The sequence below is a fragment of the Cololabis saira genome, chromosome 18 (assembly GCF_033807715.1).
Source record: "Cololabis saira isolate AMF1-May2022 chromosome 18, fColSai1.1, whole genome shotgun sequence".
Taxonomy (NCBI): Eukaryota; Metazoa; Chordata; class Actinopteri; order Beloniformes; family Belonidae; genus Cololabis; species Cololabis saira.
The window spans coordinates 35,382,320-35,404,318 of NC_084604.1; the positions used below are offsets into that span (position 1 = coordinate 35,382,320).

Here is a 21,999-nt window from a genome sequence, read left to right on the forward strand (position 1 = left end):
AGCAAAGGACATGATTTTATTTATTTTTTTAATAAACACTCAACTTTCTCCAAACTTATAACTATGTACAAAGTGAGACCAGACCAAAGCAGGCGGCCCCGCCCGCCCCGCCGGTCACATCCTTCTCAGCGTTACCGTGGCAACCAGGCAGATGAAACCGAGAACTCAACAGTCACAAACATAAATGAGTAGGAACATGAACTCTGAGCGTCCGGACTCCCGTCCCGGTGAATCCCAGCCGGCGCTGAACAGTCCCGACTCCCCGACTCCCTCAGATGAGGAAGACGATGTCGTCGGCCACCATGACCTGGTTATCGTCCTGCATGCGCGCCAGCGCGGCGCGGACCTCCGGCTCCGTGAAGATCTTCTCGCAGCTCTTGTTCACGCCGTCCATCAGCGTGGACATCTTCACCGACTGGGCGTGAGCCGCCTGGAACACGGCGAACAACGACGACTTGAACTCCTTCAGCCTGAAGAGAAACGAGAGACGGTTAAACCTCAGAGCCGCTTTAGGACAGATACGACCAGAACTCCAGTTGTAAAAACAATAAAGATCAGGGGGGATGGTGGATTTTATCATATGGGGACAGATAATTTGTGCTGATTACAAATAATATAATATATTACAAATAATAGCAGTGACCAAAACAGCTGCAGAAATACTGCAGGAATGACATAGCAGCAGTTAAATGCAGCCTTCTGTAAGCTTTAAATATCCACTGGGCTTACATCAAATACATCAAAACACAACAATAAAAAACACTTTTCTGAACTTATCAATATGACTCTGTCCTTCACAGGATAAGTAACATGGATCACTGCAAAAACTCACAATCTTAACAAGAATGTTTGTCTCATTTCTAGTTAAAATGTCTCATTTTAGTAAAAAGAATCTCATTACACTTAAAATAAGACTCATCACTGGAAAAAACAATTTTCACCTGTTTCAAGTAGATTTTCACTTGAAATAAGTAGAAAAATCTGCCAGTGGGACAAGATTTCTTTGCTTGTAATGAGAAGATAAATCTTGTCCCACTGGCAGATTTTTCTACTTATTTCAAGTGAAAATGTACTTGAAACAGGTGAAAATTGTCAAATAAGTTATTTTTCTGGTGATGACTCTAAATGTTGAAATAGCAGTAAAACCACATTCATTGATGAAATGACATAAGGGATGGAAAGGAGGGATGGCAGTTTTACAGGGGGGATGATTTGGACTGTTTTTATTATATTTAGTCGTGTTCTTCCCTGAAACGCGATCAGTATCGTGACGTACTCGTATGTTGTTTTTTAATCTAATGTGATTGGACAATTCATTCCCCGTCTTCTTTAGAAAATCAAACTGAACCAGATTTTTACGTTTGTTTTAAATAGTTTAAATAACTTTTGAAATAATATTTGTTGATCAAATATCTGAAAGAAAGGAACGTTATCTTTTCAAATAATATAAATTCCAGACAGAACGATGGAAATGTTAATGTTTTCTTCTCTCTATTGTGTAAAATAAACTGAACCCAAACCAGGAAGAAAAAAACTATTCAAAATAACAGTGGACTTGCCATATCTCATATTTTACACCCAGACAGTGGAAAGAGCTGCGATCCAGCAACGCGTTGCTCCACATGTTGTGTCTTTAAGTCAGAAATTAAGTTATGGATTTAAAATATAGTTGTGGGAACAGATATTTCAATGATGTTAAATATTTCCACGCTGAGCATGCAACTGTGTAAAGCTTTAAACTTTAGAAAAGTTAAAGTAATTGTGTGTTTCACACAGAAGTTCAGGATTAAATGCTTCTAAAGGGCAGAACGCTGACACCTGCTGGCGAAGACGTGGAACTGCACTGAAAGGTGGAAATGATGAGAATATAAATCAGTATTAGGCCTGGGGGATAAACCGAAGATTTACAGTGATACACTGTGATGACCGACGTCAATTTTCGATAAATTTTTTGTTTTGATGTAAAAAATAAATAAATAAACACCTTTCTGTCTGTTTTGACTGTTTGCTGATAAAAGGCTAGTTTCATTCCCCTTTAAGACAATGTACTGTAATCACGTGACTCCTACCATCCAAGAAAACGACCGATGGTTCATCAGCCAATCAGAAAATAGATATTTTCTGTTGCAGGTAAGGGGCTAAATGTGTCTTTTAAGCATCTTTGAGATCTTTTAAAGCGCTCTATAAATAAAATTGATTATTATTATTTTATTTTTTTGTTTGTTTAGAGCAGAATGAAACCACTGCTGTCAATAATAATAATACTACCGGTAGTAATGAATACAGAATGAAGACAAATTATTTAATATATCATGAATAGACAATGGCCACTACAGTGTTTTTTTGTACTTTGTTGTACTTCAACATTAATCTCAACATTTCGACTTATTTCCTCGACATTGACTTTTTTCTCAAACTGCATAATGAAAAAAAAAAAATCTTCCCTCAGTTCTAACTAATATAGAAACATGCAGCATGTGTTGCCTTCATTCTAAGGCTCATACAAGACTTTTCATTTTTTGCGGCTCCAGACAAATTAGTTTTTTGTGTTTTTGGTCCAATATGGCTCTAAAACATTTCTGGTTTCCGACCCCTGAGCTAAACGATGGATGTTTTGCTGCAGAGTCCGGTCAGAACTTCCACCCACCTCTCGGCCGACAGCGCAGCGTCAGCAGCAGCCGGCGCCGCGGCAGCGCTGGCGTCCATGGGCTCGTCCTCTCGCGGCTTGGCTGGTTTCGGGGTTCCGGCTTGAACTGTGAAGCATCGGGGGGAGAGTGAGAACAGAGAACCCGTTCCTGACAGGAAGTGAAGCCGCGGCGGCGGAGGACGGGTAAATACTAAATAGACTTACTGTCGGGAACCTCCTGGGACTCGCTGAAGTCGTACGGGCTGTAGGGCTCGCTGCCCTGAGTCTGAGAGCCGGGCCGCCCCCTGCAGGACACGGGGGGAACAACACGTCAATGTAATAATAATAATGTTCAAAGCAAGAAGTAATGCACTGCCTGAAAACATTCAAAAAGAAATTCAAGATAAAGAAGGAAAATATAATCTAAACTAGAGTTTGAACAACCTTGTGTACGTACTACTCTCAAAAGCATGTGCTTATCATTCTGTGGGGGAACTTTGAGGAATGAAGCACTAACTCAATACAGTTTAAAAACACATACAAGAAAACAATTCTTGACAAATATAAAAATAAGGACTCAATTTTCCTTCTGTAGATATTTATTTTATTATTATTCTGTTCCTTATGTGATACATCATATACGATACACTGCAAAAACTCAAAATCTCAAGAATATTTGTCTTATTTCTAGTTAAAATGTCTAATTTTTAGTCAAAAAATCTCATTACACTTAAAACAAGACTCATCACCAGAAAAAAATAACTTATTTGACCATTTTCACCTGTTTCAAGTAAATTTTCACTTGAAATAAGTAGAAAAATCTGCCAGTGGGACAAGATTTATCTTCTCATTATAAGCAATAAAATCTTGTTCCACTGGCAGATTTTTCTACTTATTTCAAGTGAAAATTTACTTGAAACAGGTGAAAATTATTGTTTTTTGAGTTTTTGAGTCTTGTTTTAAGTGTAATGAGATTTATTTGACATTTTAACTAGAAATAAGAAATATTCTTGTTAAGATTTTTAGTTTTTGCAGTATGGATAATCAAAGTAGTGACTAGGAAATTACATTTTTGAGTTTAGGATATTGTAGGAGGCTAGTTTAATTATGCCTTGATCTTTTTTTATTAATGGTTTGTGTTGTATTTATTTTTTTGTAATTATTTTGTGTTTTCTTTCTTTTCTTTTTTATATTTTCTATGGCATGTGATATGATATTGTGAGGAAGAGGACAGGACTAAATAAGCGTTCTGGTTCCTCTTGTTCCCTCTCAAACACATTATTTTGCTGTTGTTTTTATTTATGGATGAGACTGTTAAATCGTTTTGCTTTTTTTAAATATTTTGACACGTTTAATTTGATGGTGATTTGTTGTTTGAGATAAAGCCAATAATAAACATGGCTGCTCATTATTACACGCTGAGGAAAACACCGAGTGCAGGTTTCTACCTCTTGGGCTGAGTCCTCTGCGACGGCTGCGAGGCCGTCGTCTCCTCCTCGTCCTCCGAACCCGAGTCCCGGTCGCGTTTCGCTCGCTTCTTATCCTTCTCAAGAACCTGAAACGAGAGCCACACAGGAAGTCGTTACTGCAGAGCTCCTCGGGGTCGTGAGTCTCCGAGGAAACGCCGCCGCAGCGGGACACGGACCTTTTTGAAGTAGGCGAACTGCACCAGCTCCACGGCGACCTCCGTGTCCTCCAGCTCCACCTCCTTGCTGATCCGGGCCTTGGCGTGCGCCGTGGACAGACGGATCAGCGTCTCCAGGGTACGGGCCGTCACCGGGGACGTCTGCATTTAACACCAACAAAACTCTTTAATCCCAACGCCGACTAAGAAACCCAGCACTGAGGGCGAGGTTGCCAGATCTGGCTGACGGGTTCCATCCCAAACGGGATGTAAAACCCACCAAAATAACAAAAAAAACTGTTCAAATCATACATTTTCTTTCTTGCACCTTTTTTTTTTTTCTTATTTTTTGAGGAATCTTTGTTATCCCCATGGAGGCAATTTGTTTTATCTCTTACTTCTTGCTTTTATTTAATTACTTTAAATAATCTTTTTGAGGGCAATGACTAAGCTTTGCTTCAACCTTTTTCGGTCTGGATGTTATTTGTATATTGGAAACTTTTTTGTAATGTTTTCTTTGAACAGTGTATTCGTTTCCTTGTCATTTTTAATTTTATAAAAGCTATTTTGATGTTGGTCTTATTTTTATTCTTTTTTTGTGATGTCATGACCGAAATGAACTAAACTAACAAAAACCGTCAATTATTAAATGCGTAATAAATTTCAAGTCATAAGAAAATGAAGCCAAAAAAAGTTCAGGCTCCAAACAAACACTACTATTAAATTGAGTAGATTAAATAAAATATCAGTGAGTTTATTGTGTACGTTTCTACTTTTCTCTGCCATAATGGAAACTTTTTTGTTAATAATTTCTCCTTAATGTTTTGTAAAAACCAGGAAAAGCAGCCGAAATGTTATAAACCAGCCCAGTCCTATATTTTTCCAGCTCAAATGGGTGGAAACCTGCCCAACACAACCAAGAAAACTTTTTAATGATGACTGGATGACCCTCTAAAAATAAGGTAAAAAAAATTAAGACCCCTAGATTGAGATTTAAGACATTTAAAGGCCTTTTAAAATACATTTAAAGACCTTTTTAAGACTTTTTAAGACATTCAAAGGCCTTTAAGACATTTAAAGACATTTCTAAAGACTTTAAGACATTTCTAAAGACTTTAAGACATTTCTAAAGACTTTAAGACATTTCTAAAGACTTTAAGACATTTCTAAAGACATTTCTAAAGACTTTAAGACATTTAAAGACCTTTTTAAGACTTTAAGACATCCAAAGGCCTTTTTAATACATTTAAAGACCTTTTAAAGACTATTTAAGACTTTTTAAGACTTTTTAAGACTTTAGACATTCAAAGGCCTTTAAGACATTTAAAGACATTTCTAAAGACTTTAAGACATTTAAAGACCTTTTTAAGACTAAGACATCCAAAGGCCTTTTTAATACATTTAAAGGCCCTTTAAAGACCTTTTTCAGACTTTTTAAGACATTTAAAGGCCTTTTTGGGACATTTAAAGGCCTTTTTAAGACATTTAAAGGCCTTTTTAAGACATTTAAAAGGCCTCTTTAAGACTTTAAGACATTCAAAGGCCTTTTTAAGCCTTTTTTAAAAAAAGGACCCTTTGCCGCCCGCTCACCCTGGCGATGTCGCTCCCCATCTGCTCCTGGCCGCGCAGGCTGGAATATTCCTCGGCGATGTGCTTGGCCGCCTCCTCCGTCAGCACGGGCGTCACGCCCTTGGCGATGTGGATGTACTTCCTCATGAACTCCTTGCTCAGCACCTTGTCCCTGGAACAGAAGCAGCATCTTTAGCACCGAGCAGCGCGGACGCTAACGCTCCCCGCCAGCGTTTCCCGCCTTACTTCTTCCTGCGTGTCCCGTGCAGCAGGTTGTTGTGTTTCTCGTAGATCTGCAGCTCCTCGTCCTCCTGCACCACGGCGTCCGGGTCCTCGGTGGCCAGAACCTCCACGGCACCGCCAAACGCCATCGCTGAGGAACGAGACGACAGACGTCAGACCAGAGGTATCAAGTAACGAAGTACAAATACTTTGTTACCTTACTTAAGTAGAAATTTTGGTTATCTATACTTCACTGGAGTAATTATTTTTCAGACGACTTTTTACTTTTACTCCTTACATTTTCACACAATTATCTGTACTTTTTACTCCTTACATTTTAAAAACATCCTCGTTACTCTATTTCATTTCGGCCTTTAAATAAAAACTATCCAGTTAAATTGCTCCATCCGGATAGAGTGAATTTGGTTGTGGTTGTTTCAGATGTTCTTGTCCAGTTTTGTTCTTACATCCGTTCCCTCAGATTCCTGCAACTAAACTTGGATGTACATTCCAATAAAGGTTAGGATAAATGATAACATGCCTCTGAAGTTTGACTTTTTGCACCATTACAATACTTATAGGCAACTAGTCATCATATCTCCTGCTCCCTGAAACACATGTTAATGCTCAATAGTACACATATGGTTCTTTAATATATTTGCATTATACTAAGATACATTCATTTTCAATGGCTTTTGTCCTTAATGGCTTTTTTCCCCCTTACATTACTTTTACATTTAAAGTAGTTTTGAAACCAGTACTTTTATACTTTTACTTGAGTAAAAAACTTGAGTTGGTACCTTCTCCCTCCTGCTCGCGGGGGTTCCGGTACCGGTGCATCCGCAGCACGTGGTCCGAGATCTCGCGGTCGTGCTCCGGGTCCATCTGGTCCAGCATGATGAACAGCAGGTCGAAGCGGGAGAGCAGCGAGTCCTGCAGGCCGATGTTCTCCATGGGGGTCTTGTACTGGTCGTACTGGGGGAGAAAGAGAAGAGGGGGGGGCAGTGAGCCGGGGGACGTTCCACACATCCATCATCCATCCATCCATCCTTTCTTCACTGCAAAAACTCAAAATCTTACCAGGAATATTTGTCTTATTTCTAGTTAAAATGTCTACTTTTAGTCAAAAAAATCTCATTACACTTAAAACAAGACTCATCACTGGAAAAAACAACAATTTTCACCTGTTTCAAGTAGATTTTCCCTTGAAATAAGTAGAAAAATCTGCAAGTGGAACAGGATTTTTTTTGCTTGTAATAAGAAGATAAATCTTGTCCCACTGGCAGATTTTTCTACTTAAAAAGTAGAAAAATCCAACTTGAAATAAGTAGGAAAATCTGCCAGTGGGACAAGATTTATCTTCTCATTACAAGCAAAAAAAATCTAGTTCCACTGGCAGATTTTTCTACTTATTTCAAGTGAAAATCTACTTGAAACAGGTGAAAATTGTTGTTTTTTCCAGTGATGAGTCTTGTTTTAAGTGTAATGAGATTTTTTTGACTAAAAATGAGACATTTTAACTAGAAATAACACAAATATTCTTGTTAAGATTTTGAGTTTTTGCAGTGATCCATCCATCACCACGTTTCAAACTCAAATCAGAGTCTCCTGTATCTGGAATGAATGTATTCTTGAGTCTATAAGGTAACAATAATATAATAATAAGATAACCTTGTTTGAATTATAAAATGGGTTTGGCTAAATACAATCTTTGACTAAAACTAGACTGGTCAGACTTTTAGTCGACTGAAACTTGACACGACTAAAAGGAGAATGAACGTGACTAAAACTATATTATAAATATTAGCTTGACCCAAACACCAGACTAAAACTAAAACTGGCTGACAGAAACCCCGGTCCGTCCGTCTGTCGGGAGCGTCCTACTCACCCGGCCGTAGACGGGGTTGGCGGCCGCCAGCACGGAGCAGCGTGCGTTGAGCCGGGCGTGGATCCCGGCCTTGGCGATGGTGACCCGTCCCTGCTCCATCACCTCGTGGATGGCCGTGCGGTCCATGTCCGACATCTTGTCGAACTCGTCGATGCAGACGACGCCGCGGTCGGCCAGCACCATGGCCCCGGCCTCCAGACGCCGCTCGCCTGGGCGGGGGAAAGACAATTATGTTAAGTGATTTTCTCCGGTGAGTCGAGTTGTCTCTCCACCTTTTTTCTTGTATTATTTATTTATTTATACAGCAGAATTTTTTCTACAAAACGGCAAGATATAAATCTACACTTTTTACACAGAATGGAGAAAACACAATAGGTTTCCAAATATGTAGCTCCCATTGGTCGTTTATATGGTTGAAAGAAAATAGAGGTTATAGTAGCTACGTGAAAAGGAGTTCTTTGTATCTGTACTCGATTGCTGTTCCTCCGGAAGACCCGGATGTCTGGCACAGTGAAATTGAAATTGTGAGAACTGAATGTAGATTCAGTTTTTCAATGCAATGATTCAAATTAAACAATACAAATTCAAATTATGTGATTCAGATTCAGTTTTTTGATGAAATTATTCAAGTTGAGCAATTCAAAAAAATGATTCAAATTCATTTTCTAGTGGCACATATTCCTGCCCATACCGGTCTCCTGGTCGGTGGTGACGGCCGCCGTCAGGCCCACGCCGGACGACCCGCGGCCGGTGGTGGGGATGGCCCGCGGCGCCGTGTGCAGCACGTAGCGCAGCAGCTGGGACTTGGCCACCGACGGGTCGCCTGGGGGAGGAAGAGAAGAGAAAATTACACAACATTTGGAACATTTCCCTCCAGTTCTGGAGTCTCCTCACTGGCTTCCTGTTCAATATCGCACTGATTCTAACATTGACTTTCAAGGCCCTAAATAACCAAGCCCCTAGTTATTTTGACCCTTGTGCTGTCTTTGGGTCAAGGAAGGAGGAAGAGAAGAAAAGAAGGAAGGAAGGAAGGAAGAAAAGAGAGGAAGGAAGGAAGGGAGGAGAAAAGAAGGAACAGGATAATTAGGTAATTTTGACCCAAAGACAGTACAAGGGTTAAAGAACTTTTAACCCCCTACCTGCCAGGGCTCCCTCAGATCAGCAAGTATTGGCTTTCTGATCATTCAGGGCCCGGCTTGTGAACAAAAGGTGATGGAGCTTTTGCAGTCCAAACTTTGGAACTATTTACCTGCTGAGATCAGGTCGGCTAAATCCCCCACTGCTTTTAAATCTTTACTAAAAACCAGGGCTGGGGATCAATTCAAATGTCAAGAATCGATTTGATTCCGATTCAGAAGATTTGGTTCGATTCCGATATTGATTTGGGTTAGTGTTATTAAAACTGATTTTTGAGCTGTTGCATGAATTATATGACTGTAGTTCTGCAAAATATTACTACTAGTATTATATTGAGATTAAACAGCAAGTATTGCAGCTAATGATGCTGTAAGGACCAATCAGCTCCCAGAATGCTGATAGAACTGAAACAGAAACATCATGTGGGTCAGAATTACCAAACAGATCCAGGGAGGAAACAGAGACGGATGAAATCGGTTTTATTGTTTTTTAACCACATTACGGGTTAATTTTTTTTCCATTTTCTGTCTTTTTATTTCTGAGAATTTGTTTTTTTCTTATCATTTTATGCTAATTTAACCCCAAGAAAGTATATAAAGTAATGAATATAGACAATTTACATAACTGTTTCATGTTCGAAATAAAATTTCAATTCAATTAGAATTTCAAATTCAATCTTGCTTTTTAGACCTACTCTTAGGATTTTATGTTATACTTTTAAACTCTTAGTTTCTTACTTTAGTGTGTATCTTATCCTGCTTTCTTTTGGCTCCTTTGTTTTCCTCATGGGGAGCCGACTCTTAATAAGGTTTATGTTTGGTTATTGTTTTATGTAAAGCACTTTGTGCTGCATTTTTATGCATGAAAAACACTATACAGGACTGTCTCAGAAAATTAGTATATTGTGATAAAGTCCTTTATTTTCTGTAATGCAAAAATGTCATCCATTCTGGATTCATTACAAATCAACTGAAATATTGCAAGCCTTTTATTATTTTAATATTGCTGATCATGGCTTACAGCTTAAGAAAACTCAAATATCCTATCTTAAAAAATTAGAATATTCTGGGAATCTTAATCTTAAACTGTAAACCATAATCAGCAATATTAAAATAATAAAAGGCTTGCAATATTTCAGTTGATTTGTAATTAATCCAGAATGTATGACAGTTTTTTTTTTTTTTTTTTATAAATTGCATTACAGAAAATAAAGAACTTTATCACAATATTCTAATTTTCTGAGACAGTTCTGTATAAATAAGGTTTGATCTGCTGATTGGGATGGTATCTCAGGGATGAGAACCGGGCTGTCTACGTACCGATGAGCAGGATGTTGATGTGTCTACGTACCGATGAGCAGGATGTTGATGTGTCTACGTACCGATGAGCAGGATGTTGATGTCCCCGCGGATGCGGGATCCGTTCTCCAGCACCTTCTCCACCCCCCCCAGCAGCATGCACAGGATGGCCTTCTTGATGTAGTCGTGTCCGTGGATGCTCGGGGCCAGGGAGCGGGCCAGCTGGTCGAACACGTTCTGCAGGAGGAGAGGAGGAGGAGAGGAGGAGAGGAGGAGGGGGTGAGGGTGAGAGGGTGAGGCGTCTCGCCGTCAGAACCGACACCAGCGTCTCTGGAAGCGGCGGGACTTACGACGGAGCGCGTCTGGCTGAAGTTCCTGATCTTGGCGGCGTCGTTGGTGGAGAGAGTGGGAGAAACCTCCTTGTTCATCTGCTTGACGTGACACGCAATCATGATGGTCCTGAGGGGAGACGGGAGGTGAGGATGGACGGATGTAGGGCTGCAACTAACGATTATTTTAATAATCGATTAATCTGTCGATTATTTTTTCGATTAAATCGGATAAAAAAAAAAAAAAAAAAAAAAAAAAAAAACACAACACAAAAAAAAAGCATTAAATTCCAACCATTCGAAAACAGAACTGACGGTGCAAATTGACAGTGCAGATAATCTTCAGAAAGTTCACAAACAGGTTGCTCCTTGAACATCCCTGAGCTTTTAAAGTATTGATTAAAAAAAAAAAAACTAAATGGACTAACACAGAAAACATACACATGTATGCTTTACATCTGCCAAATATATAAAAATAAAGTGCACAAAAGAGGTATACTTTGTTTAAAAGGGACCTGAGCTGTCAGTACAATAAATAAATTATAAAAAATAAAGAAAAATACAAATCAGAAACAGGATTTTTTTTAACATTACAATTTGTTCTCTCACTGCCTTCACTCAAAAAACTAAGGATTTTACTAAGAAATGTTCTTATTTCTAACCTAAAAATGCCATTACACCTGATAACACACATCACTTAAAAGGTTTGGTGTTTTTCCCACGTGTTTCAATTGAACTTCGATTTGTGTCAAGCACATTTTAAGTTCTAGTTAAGTTTTAAGTTAAAGTCTTTATGAGATTGAGTTTTGGCAGTGTTCAAAATAAAAGTATGATTCCTGCTGTATTGGAGCACATTAGACACCAGTGCTGCTTGTTTTATCCATGAATGACTACGGAGCTAAAATTGAAAACTACCCAGTTAGCTTTATTACGTTTTTATTTTTCTGACATTTTCTGCCTTTTCTTTTAGTTAAAACTGTAGCAGGAACAGATGTTTAGAGGAACCTATGTATGTACCGGGTTAGAGGGGGAACATATAGGAGAACGGACCAGAAGAATATAGCGTGGATTGAAAATAAAAGTTAAGCACTGAGCTACATGTGTCTCCCGTCTGAGCCATTGCAGACTGCCTGAGCATGTTACTAAAACCAAACATATCTGCCGCCTTTTTCTTCTTTTTACGTGTGCGGCGTCAGCGCGTTGTGCCGCATTAAGTGTAGTCCGGGCGAAATACCTCAACTTCAGTTCCACGACTTATGGTTCCGCGTTACACCAACGCAGAGCCTACGGCGTAGGGTACGCGTCGATTTAACGCGGAACCATAAATCAGGCTTTAGTGAGTGACGTAATAATCGCGCGACACAACGAATCGATAATGGAATTCGTTGCCAACGCTTTCATTAATCGATTTTTATCGATTCGTTGTTGCAGCCCTACTGGACAAATGAATGGATGGATGAATGCAGCCGTGTCTCACCTGAAGGTCCCGGAGGTGAAGCCTCCCTTCTTCCCGGGCAGGCAGCGGTACGTCCCCACCACCTGCACCCGGTCCCCCGGCTTGATCAGGTCCACCAGGTCGTTGTCCAGGATAATGTCCAGCGATCGGGGCAGCTGGCCGGCCGGGGCTTTCTCCGGCATCTCCTGCACCGTGATGGTCTGGTGGTCCTTGTAGACCGACAGGCCGAACTCCGTCTCCAGGGGGTTGTTCTCCTCGTCCTGGAGGAGGGGGGGACAGGACGGTCAGACGACTGATTCTTTTCTCCCTTCCTTCCTTCCAACAGACGTCACTCACGTCCTCAACTCCCTTCATCGGATTCTCGTCCTTTATAGAACTCTTTTTAAACTTCTGATGTCAGTTTTTAAAGCTCTTCACGACCTCGCACTAAACTAGTAAGTTTTCCAGACTGGTCTTAGTCTCCAGACCACTTTTATGTGGTCTTGGTCTCGACTCGGTCTCAGGTCTCTGGATCTTACAGGTCTCGTAATTGGATAATTGAGAGTTCGTTGCACCAAGGTGACAGAATCTGGTATCAGCAGTTCTTCCTCTTGTTAATGTACAGTTTTGTAAACTATTTGTATTTTGCATCTGATTTAATGTTTTGGTGCATCTGCATGTGTCTGTATTTAATTACAGTTTTGTGTTTATAAAGGCCTTGTTTGAATAAATATATAAATAATATTTGCACATCGTTGTGATTGATTAAGCATCAGGTCCATTTCAGTGATGCTGATATACGGTGTAATCTGATTACTATAATGGTAAATAATGTAATTTCAAGTTGATAATTGTATCTTTAATATTTAAAATTAAGGTTTCATCTACAAATTCAGTCCAATTTAAATCAGTAACATTTACTATTCAGTACTTTTCTGAGGTGGAGGGGGGTGTTGGAGCTGGTTATTCTCGGTCTTGAATTAGTCTTGACTACAAGTTTACATTGTTTTATTTTATCCTCCTTTTTATCCATTACTTGCTGTAAAGCCCTTCAGCACCTCGAAAGGCCGTTGTAACCAGTACTGGAGTTGAGGGGGATGAGGGGGATGGCATCCCCCCCTGAAATAAAAACGGTCAAAATCATCCCCCCTGCAAACTGCCATCCCCCCTTTCCATCCCTTATGTCATTTCATCAATGAATGTGGTTTTACTGCTATTTCAACATTTAGAGTCATCACCAGAAAAATAACACCAGAAAAATAACTTATTTGACAATTTTTACCTGTTTCAAGTAAATTTTCACTTGAAATAAGTAGAAAAATCTGCCAGTGGGACAAGATTTATCTTCTCATTACAAGCAAAAAAAATCTTGTTCCACTGGCAGATTTTTCTACTTATTTCAAGTGAAAATCTACTTAGCGGAGCAGATAAGTCACATAATCGTGCATTTGGTGATACAAGCATGAAAATTGGCATGAGCAGTCTCCATGGGTCACTTGACAAGAAAATTGGTCGGGCCACTTGAAATTTCAAGTGGCGGCCATTTTTCAAGATGGCCGCCACCTTGGTCGATCAATTAAGTGATGTAATTGTTTGGTTGGTGATATAGGCATGAAAATTGGCATGAGCAGTCTCCATGGGTCACTTGACAAGAAAATTGGTCGGGCCACTTAAAATTTCAAGTTGGCGGCCATGTTTCAAGATGGCCGCCACCTTGGTCCATCAATTAAGTGATGTAATTGTTTGGTTGGTGATATAGGCATGAGAATTGGCATGAGCGGTCTCATTGTTCCCCTGACAAGAAACTGCTCACAGCCAATTGGGATTTCAAGATGGCCGCCACCTTATTGGAGCATTTAGGCCAGTGTTTCTCAATCCTGGTCCTCGTGGGCCCCTGTCCTGCATGTTTTAGATGCTACCCTGCTTCAGCACACCGTGATAAAAGTACCTGTGTCATCAACAGAGCTGTGCAGACCTTGGTGACAAGCTAATGAGGACCTTTAATTAGAATAAGGTGTGTTGGTGCAGGGAAACATCTAAAACATGCAGGAAAGGGGCCCACGAGGACCAGGATTGAGAAGCACTGATTTAGGCTAATACAAGCATGGAAACTGCCGTGAGCCGCCACTGGATCCTCAAAAGATCAATTTTCCCATATACATTTTTTTTTCAGTAAAGAGGACTCAGAGTCATTATTTTTTTAACTTTGGATGATGCCAAAACAATTTTTGCCATGAAAAAAACCTCTAACACTGAGGCATAAAAGTACACTTGTGTTGATTTGGTGATTACGGGTAAATTAGACTAGAGTGAATATCTGCACTACCAGGGCACACTGGTGATATATCACTGCTGTTAAACTCAGAGTGGGGTTCAATGTCAGCTAATTGAAAGTTAGTATCCCAAATGTTATCTAATTTTCCCCAAACCAATTAGATAGCCGCACCTGAATTGACAGGTTGTGCCAGCGCGGGAGAGCCGAGCCAAGATTAACAGGGATTTAGTTAACCGGATGGTGTACAGATCGCACAGGATTTAAATGGCATTGGATGAACGATCGGACTGGTACGTGGTATCCTATCCTGTCCTATCCTATCCTATCCTGGTACGTGGTAACACGTGGTATCCTCTTCTTCCATGCCTTCAGTGGTTGTGATGTTGTGTCAGCCTTCCATGGAAAATCAAAGAAGTCTGCCTGGAAAACATGGGACGTGTGTGATGAGGTCTCAAACACATTTGGAAAACTCAGTGAATGCCCCTCTGCAGTGGATGACAGCGACCTTCAAGCTTTGGAGAGATTTGTTGTGCTAATGTATGACAGATCCAACGATGTCACAACTGTGAATGAGGCGAGGCTTGATCTCTTTGCAAGAAAGCAAAGACCATATGACCTGATCCCACCAACTCAAGCAGCACTCAAAGAGCATGCCAAACGTGCATCTTATGAGGCTGGATACGTGTGGGGACAGGCATTAAAGCGACAACCACAAATGCCAAGCCCATCTGACTGGGGATGGACAAAACAAGATGAGGAATGGAAAATCTTTTGGACTCCTTTTCCACCTATTGCAGAGAGTTGTTGGGAGTTGACCAAATGCGGGTGCACCAAGGCATGTACTGGAAGGTGTAAGTGCTTCAGATATGGACTCACTTGTACATGTCTGTGTAGTTGCCCCTGCTAGATCCTATCTGCATATTCTTTTTGCCAGGGTTACTCCCCCTTGGCACCTGTGTTTTCAGGTGTAGACCTATGGCTCGGCTCCCCATGGCCACATCAGTTTGTCTTCAGTTTTACCAGTTAATCACATTTTTAGTTTAGTTCTTTAGTATTTTTTTCCACTGGCTAATTACCAGTGACAGAATTTTTTTAGTTGAGGAGATACTTTGTAATGTCAGCACCTCTACCTTTTATTTGTGAGGGATATTTTCAGTTTATCATGGTTCCACGGCTATGTCAGTCAGAGCTGCTGTTGCCTCTAGATCTGCCCATATTGCCATTCAGTAAATAATTGTTCAATTATTTTTTGGAGCGCTATCCATTCAGCACCAAAGCTGGCCATTTTAATAATCTTCCTTTTTGTTTCTCCATTCCTTAGTATTTATTTGACAACGTTACTATCTGTTCATTTAGGCAAAAAAAAACAAAAAAAAAACCCCCAAAAAAAACCCTGAGAGCTATGCCGTTAGGAGGCAACTCCTGGCAGGTTTTACCACATCGGACAGGTCAAGGGTGAGGAGTTAGACAAAATAGAGTAAAAATCCACTCTTGGCCTTTTTAGGAGCTCAAATTAACATGGGAAAATATATTATTTAAAAATCCAGGTGGCAATCTCAAAGAATGGCTGCCATCTTGAAATTTCAAGGGGCTGTGAGCAGTTTCTGGTCAAGTGACCCATGGAGACTGCTCATGCCAATTTTCATGCCTATATCACCAACCAAACAATTACATCACTTAATTGATCGACCAAGGTGGCGGCCATCTTGAAAAATGGCCGCCAACTTGAAATTTCAAGTGGCCCGACCAATTTTCTTGTCAAGTGACCCATGGAGACTGCTCATGCCAATTTTCATGCTTGTATCACCAAATGCACGATTCTGCCTAAAATCCACTCTTAGCCGCTCCACTAACTTGAAACAGGTGAAAATTGTTGTTTTTTCCAGTGATGAGTCTTGTTTTAAGTGTAATGAGATGTTTTTACTAAAATGAGACATTTTAACTAGAAATAAGACAAATATTCTTGTTAAGATTTTGAGTTTTTGCAGTGATCCATGTTACTTATCCTGTGAAGGTCAGAGTCATATTGATAAGTTCAGAAAAGTGTTTTTTATTGTTGTGTTTTGATGTATTTGATGTAAGTCCAGTGGATATTTAAAGCTTACAGAAGGCTGTATTTAACTGCTGCTATGTCATTCCTGCAGTATTTCTGCAGGTGTTTTGGTCACTGCTATTATTTGTAATATATTATATTATTTGTAATCAGCACAAATTATCTGTCCCCATATGATAAAATCCACCATCCCCCCTGATTTGTTTTTAAAACTCGAGTACTGGTTGTAACGTGCTGTACAACTGCAGTCCGTGACGTTACCTTGGTGGGGTAGATGGCGCTGGAGGGGAAGGCGTCCAGGGACGTCATGTCCGTGTATTTCCTCTCCATCACCTTCTTGGTGGCCGGACAGTAGTGGACGCTGCGGACGACTTTGGGTCGCACCAGAGAACCTGAAGAGACGCAGAGAGGAAGAAGAAATCACGACGACTGTTTTAACTTTCCCAGCGCAGCTCACAGTGAAGATGAACTCACACTTGGTGACGATTCCTTCCACGCAGACCATGCTGCCCAGCAGCCGCGCCGTCAGCGTGCGCGGGGACACGTGCTTGGCGCCGAAGCTTCCCTCCAGCCCCACGAAGAACTCCTCGTACTGCTTGGCGTAGGTTCCGTCCACCGACGCCACCATGTCCCTCAGGGCGCGCTGGAACGCCAGCAGCTCCTCGAAGGCGTTGCTCATGAGCCTGAGGGAGCAGAGACACACGCTTTACTACTTTACTACTGCTCAACGTCAAGCCATTGTTCAGCCCTCAGTTTAAAACCAGAGCTGGTAGAGGAGCCAAACATTGTACTCAAGTAAAAGTACTGTTACTTCAGAATAATATGACTCAAGTAGAAGTAAAAAGTAGTCATCCAAATAATTACTTGAGTAAAAGTAAAAAAGTACTTGGTGAAAAAACTACTCAAGTACTGAGTAACTGTTGAGTAACGTCTGATTTATTTATTTAACACAACCATTCAAACAGACAAAAGTACAAAATAATCATCTTCAGGAAAATTAAATCAATAGAATAAATTAAAATTTATAAAAAATAATCTTAATCATTGCAATACGTAAATTACCAATTCTAACTAATAATTATTCCTGGCATTATCATGATATATTGTTTCATATTATTATATTAAGTTATGAAATCTCATGGGATGTTAAACTATAGTATTATTATATTATTATATATAATAGTATGGTGATATAATTTGGTTATATGTTATAATATTTTATACAAATTATGTTATATTAGGATATTACTATATTTATTATGCTATATTTATATGACATCATGCTACACCACTCTATATGATAATTATTTATTTGTTCACTCTCGAATTAATATTCTCAATTTATGTATCTATTCTCATCACCTTATTTACACTCAAACACGGCACACACACACACACACTGATGCTGTCTTTTGTCATCGTTTGCACTGTATGTTAATAAAAAAAATAATTAAAAAAAATTGTTAACGGCTCACCCAAAAAAAAAAAAAAAATCTTAATAATTCAAGTACTTTAAATAAAATAAAAAAATAAATTAAGCACAAGTAGCACAAAATTTCAAGCCTTTGTACTTTTCTTTTTTAACCAGGCAGAACTAGAACAAACATGAACTCATAGAAACTCTGTGTGTGTTTGAGTCTGTGTAAATGTGACAAAACATGCAAAAACAAACATTTTTCCCAAAGAATCACCCAGTGATGTCATGAGATTGACGCGTACGTGGATAAAAGGGATAAAAGAAAAGTAACAGCTCAACGTAGCCTAATGTAGCGGAGTAAGAGGAACAGTTTCTTCTTCACAAATCTACTCAAGTAAAAGTAAAAAGTATAGTGATTCAAAACTACTCCTAAAAGTACAACATTTCCCAAAACTTACTCAAGTAAATGTAACGGAGTAAATGTAACTCGTTACTAACACCTCTGATTAAAACACATCCCATAATGATAATATGAAGTAAACGGACTGTATTTCCACTTTCTACAGTTTTAAGTCCTTCCATCCTGAACGCCACGAGGATGAGACGGTGTTTCTGAAGTGATCAGATGCACACACCCCTTATCTCCTCTTCCTGTCACAAAATCCTTTAAAAAAGGGGTCATGTGACAAGTGTCTGGATATAAATGGGCGATAAAATGCATCCTCCTTTCCAGAGTTATTATCGTTCACGAAAACGAACGAAATAACAAAAACTAAAATTGAAAAAACAATTTTGTTAACTGAACTAAATAAAAACGAAAATTAAAAGACAAAAACGATAACTAACTGAAACTATATTGCGTGTTTAGAAAACTAACTAAAACAAACTGAAATTATAGATATAATTTCCTCCGTTTTCGTCCCTGTCAATATAAACCTCTTGGTATGATCAATTTATTCCGCTCTGGCCGTTTATCTCCAACTGGCAGCTACGGCACCTGAACGCCTCACGGTCCGTGATGTCAAAACTAAAACTAATAAAAACTAAACTAAAACAAAGCATTTTTGAAAATATAAAAACTAATAAAAACTAGCAAACCCACACTAAAAACGAATTAAAACTAACTGAATTGAAGGAGAAAAAGTCTAAACGAAATAAAACTAAAATGAAAAATTCAAAACTATTATAACCCTGCTCCTTTCATTTACACCTGCACATAAAGCTGTCCACACCAGGTATGATCCCATCACTCATATATATATATATATACTGTATATATATATATATATATATATATATATATATATATATATATATATATATATATATATATACACACACACATACACACACACACACACACATATATATATATATATGTCTCAGTCATCATATTCAGTTCAAATAATGAAGATAGTTGAAGAAAATTTACATTTAGACATCTATTTGCCCGAACAACGTTAAAGCAGATGAGCGTTTCTGTTATGGAATTCATTACATGATGATTTAAAGGGCTGTATAAACATATTTCAGTTTAAAAAAAAATTTTAAGAGAAAAAAATAGCAATGTATCGATGAAATAGTTGAGATTTACAATATATACGTATGGAGACAGACAACCTATCTTTGATTTTTTTTGTTTTCCTTTTTTTGTGATGTTAACTGAGTTATTGTAATTGTGCAAACCATCTGTTATTATTGTTCAATTTGGTTTTGAGCGAGGGGCAGATATAATAAGATTTTCTTCTTCCTGCTCCTTTCTGGTTATGGAATATGCTTTAGTTGATGATTGTGTTATTTTTTTTTTACATATTTTATTGAATCCAGGCAACAATGTACAGTGACAATAAAACAATCAGTATCCATTTTTTTTTCTTATTTTTTTTTTTACATCAAACCCTTACCCTATTATCCCCTTACTAAACTCCCTCCCATCCACTCATGGACCTCACATTAACCACATGGCCAGTAGTAAATAGTCAGTGTCATTGATATGAAAAATGGTAAAGCTTAACATAAATGATTAACATGAGGAGGAGTAATTATATAAATAATATACAGCAAACAACAAAAATTAAATCAAAATAAATATGTTGTTATTTAATTGTTTTTTTTTATGTTTGCATATTTCCATGATCGGAATAAATAAATATATTACACACACACTTATCCAGAAGAGGTGCACACTTTCACCACAAACTGAGATTCAGACCAGCTCCTGGGATTAAAGTTAAGGTATAGTTGGATTAAAAAAGGTATCCTGAGCTGGGTTAGAGGCAAAAACAAGAACTGCAGATAAAAACAACCAAATGCGGCCTCTTTATAACTTTTAACAGCCCAAAAACACAGACCTGGAAGTGCAACAACGCCCCCTGGCGGAGGCAGCGCGCCATAACAGGAGGATCAACGCCTTCAAAACAACCTCACTTTTAATAACACAGTGCATTTAACTTCCTCTAAACCCACCCTGAATCCGTACTGGGAGGTTTCTTGTTAATTAAATCCAGTAAAACCAGACATTTACGGCCCATGTCTCTTACTTTGAGGCTCGATCCGCGTTTCGTCTCCTCAGGTCGTTGATGTTCACGATCAGTCTCGCTTTGTTCTCGCTGATCATGTCCCGGACTTTGCTCTGATAGATCCCCTGTCGTTGCTGGAATATCACACACAAATACAAATTAAATATTTTATTAAAATTAATAAATTGACGCTATTAAAGACAAGTTATTGTGTCGTAACCACGTGGTTTCTCATTTAATCTCTAAACTAACTGCATAAAACTCACATCGTCGTCCAGGAAATCCAGATACTCCTTGAGGGCATCCCTCATCTCCTGGTCATCTACCACTTCGGTCGCCATTGTGTGAGAAAAGTTCTCGATTTTGCTTAAAATCCCGAGAATCCGCTCAGTTTTCGGTCTTTGCTCCTCTGTCGTCTCGCCACTACTGAAGGGTTTTCGCGCCACTACGTGCCGGGTGCAGAAAAGCGTGTCCGCTGATTGGTTGAGGGCTCCGGGGTCTGGCGGGTAAATGTGGAGCTGGCCAATGAGAGGCGAGCATCGTCACCTAGCCCCGCCCACCCCCAAACTCCCGCGAAAAGGGAGCAGGAAGAGGCGGGCCGATGGAGACGGAGGAAAATGTCGACGGACGAGTGTTTTTATTTGTTTTTTTGACCAGAAGATGGAGACATTACGATGGAGTATTAGGGCCAAACTAAGACAAAAAAAAGAAGGAAATTACGAGAATAAAGTCATGATAATATGATAATAAAGTCGTAATATTTTGAGAATAAAGTCGTAATATTAAATATATTATAAATAGGCTATATAAATATAACTTCACAAAATGCTCAAGCTCAATATTCCTCATTTTAACACAGGGAGAAGATGCTCTTCCTGTTAGAGTTCTCATAAATTATATTCTCATAATATTGCGACTTTATTCTCATAAATTACCACTTTTTTCTCGTAATATTACGACTTTATTCTCATATTACGACTTTATTCTCGTAATGTTACGACTTTATTCTCGTAATGTTACGACTTCTTGTAAAGTTACGACTTTATTCTCGTAATGTTACGACTTTATTCTCATAATATTACGACTTTATTCTATTACGACTTTATTCTCACAACATTATGACTTTATTTTTGTAATTTTACGACTTTATTCTCGTAATATTACGACTTCTCATAATGTTACGACTTTATTCTCGTAATATTACGACTTTATTCTCATATTACGACTTTATTCTCATAATGTTACGACTTTATTCTCGTAATATTACGACTTTATTCTCGTAATGTTACAACTTTATTCTCGTAATGTTACGACTTTATTCTCGTAATTTTACGACTTTATTCTCGTAATTTTACGACTTTATTCCCGTAATTTTACGACTTTATTCTCGTAATTTTACAAATTTATTCTCGTAATATTACGACTTTATTCTCATATTACGACTTTATTCTCATATTACGACTTTATTCTATTACGACTTTATTCTCGCAACATTATGACTTTATTTTCGTAAGTTTACGACTTTATTCTCGTAATTTCCAATTTTTTTTGTCTTAGTTTGGCCCTAATACTCCGTCGTACGACATAAACATATTTAATCACCTTGA

General features: G+C 38.9%; 1 protein-coding gene across 1 annotated transcript; it reads right to left on the reverse strand.

Annotated features, from left to right (window-relative positions):
• On the reverse strand, positions 1 to 20,826 carry mcm3 (minichromosome maintenance complex component 3). The gene is made up of 17 exons (XM_061706986.1): positions 20,659 to 20,826; positions 20,414 to 20,526; positions 16,931 to 17,139; positions 16,718 to 16,848; positions 12,171 to 12,409; positions 10,715 to 10,823; positions 10,448 to 10,601; positions 8,621 to 8,752; positions 7,930 to 8,138; positions 6,842 to 7,016; positions 6,066 to 6,192; positions 5,841 to 5,991; positions 4,272 to 4,412; positions 4,075 to 4,181; positions 2,852 to 2,931; positions 2,648 to 2,753; positions 1 to 470 (listed from the first exon to the last, which is right to left on the reverse strand). The coding sequence occupies exons 1-17, from the start codon at positions 20,731 to 20,733 to the stop codon at positions 272 to 274; spliced, it is 2,457 nt and encodes an 818-aa protein (XP_061562970.1). The 5' UTR covers positions 20,734 to 20,826; the 3' UTR covers positions 1 to 271.
• Positions 20,827 to 21,999: the final 1,173 nt, after the last annotated feature.

Coding starts and splice junctions, on each gene's coding strand:
- mcm3 (XM_061706986.1), bottom strand. CDS start 20,733: ATGGCGACCGAAGTGGTAGATGACCAGGAGATGAGGGATGCCCTCAAG. Junction 10,824..12,170: donor TTCACCTCCGGGACCTTCAG/GTGAGACACGGC, acceptor GTCTCCCCTCAG/GACCATCATGATTGCGTGTC. Junction 8,139..8,620: donor CACCACCGACCAGGAGACCG/GTATGGGCAGGA, acceptor TCCCCCGCCCAG/GCGAGCGGCGTCTGGAGGCC.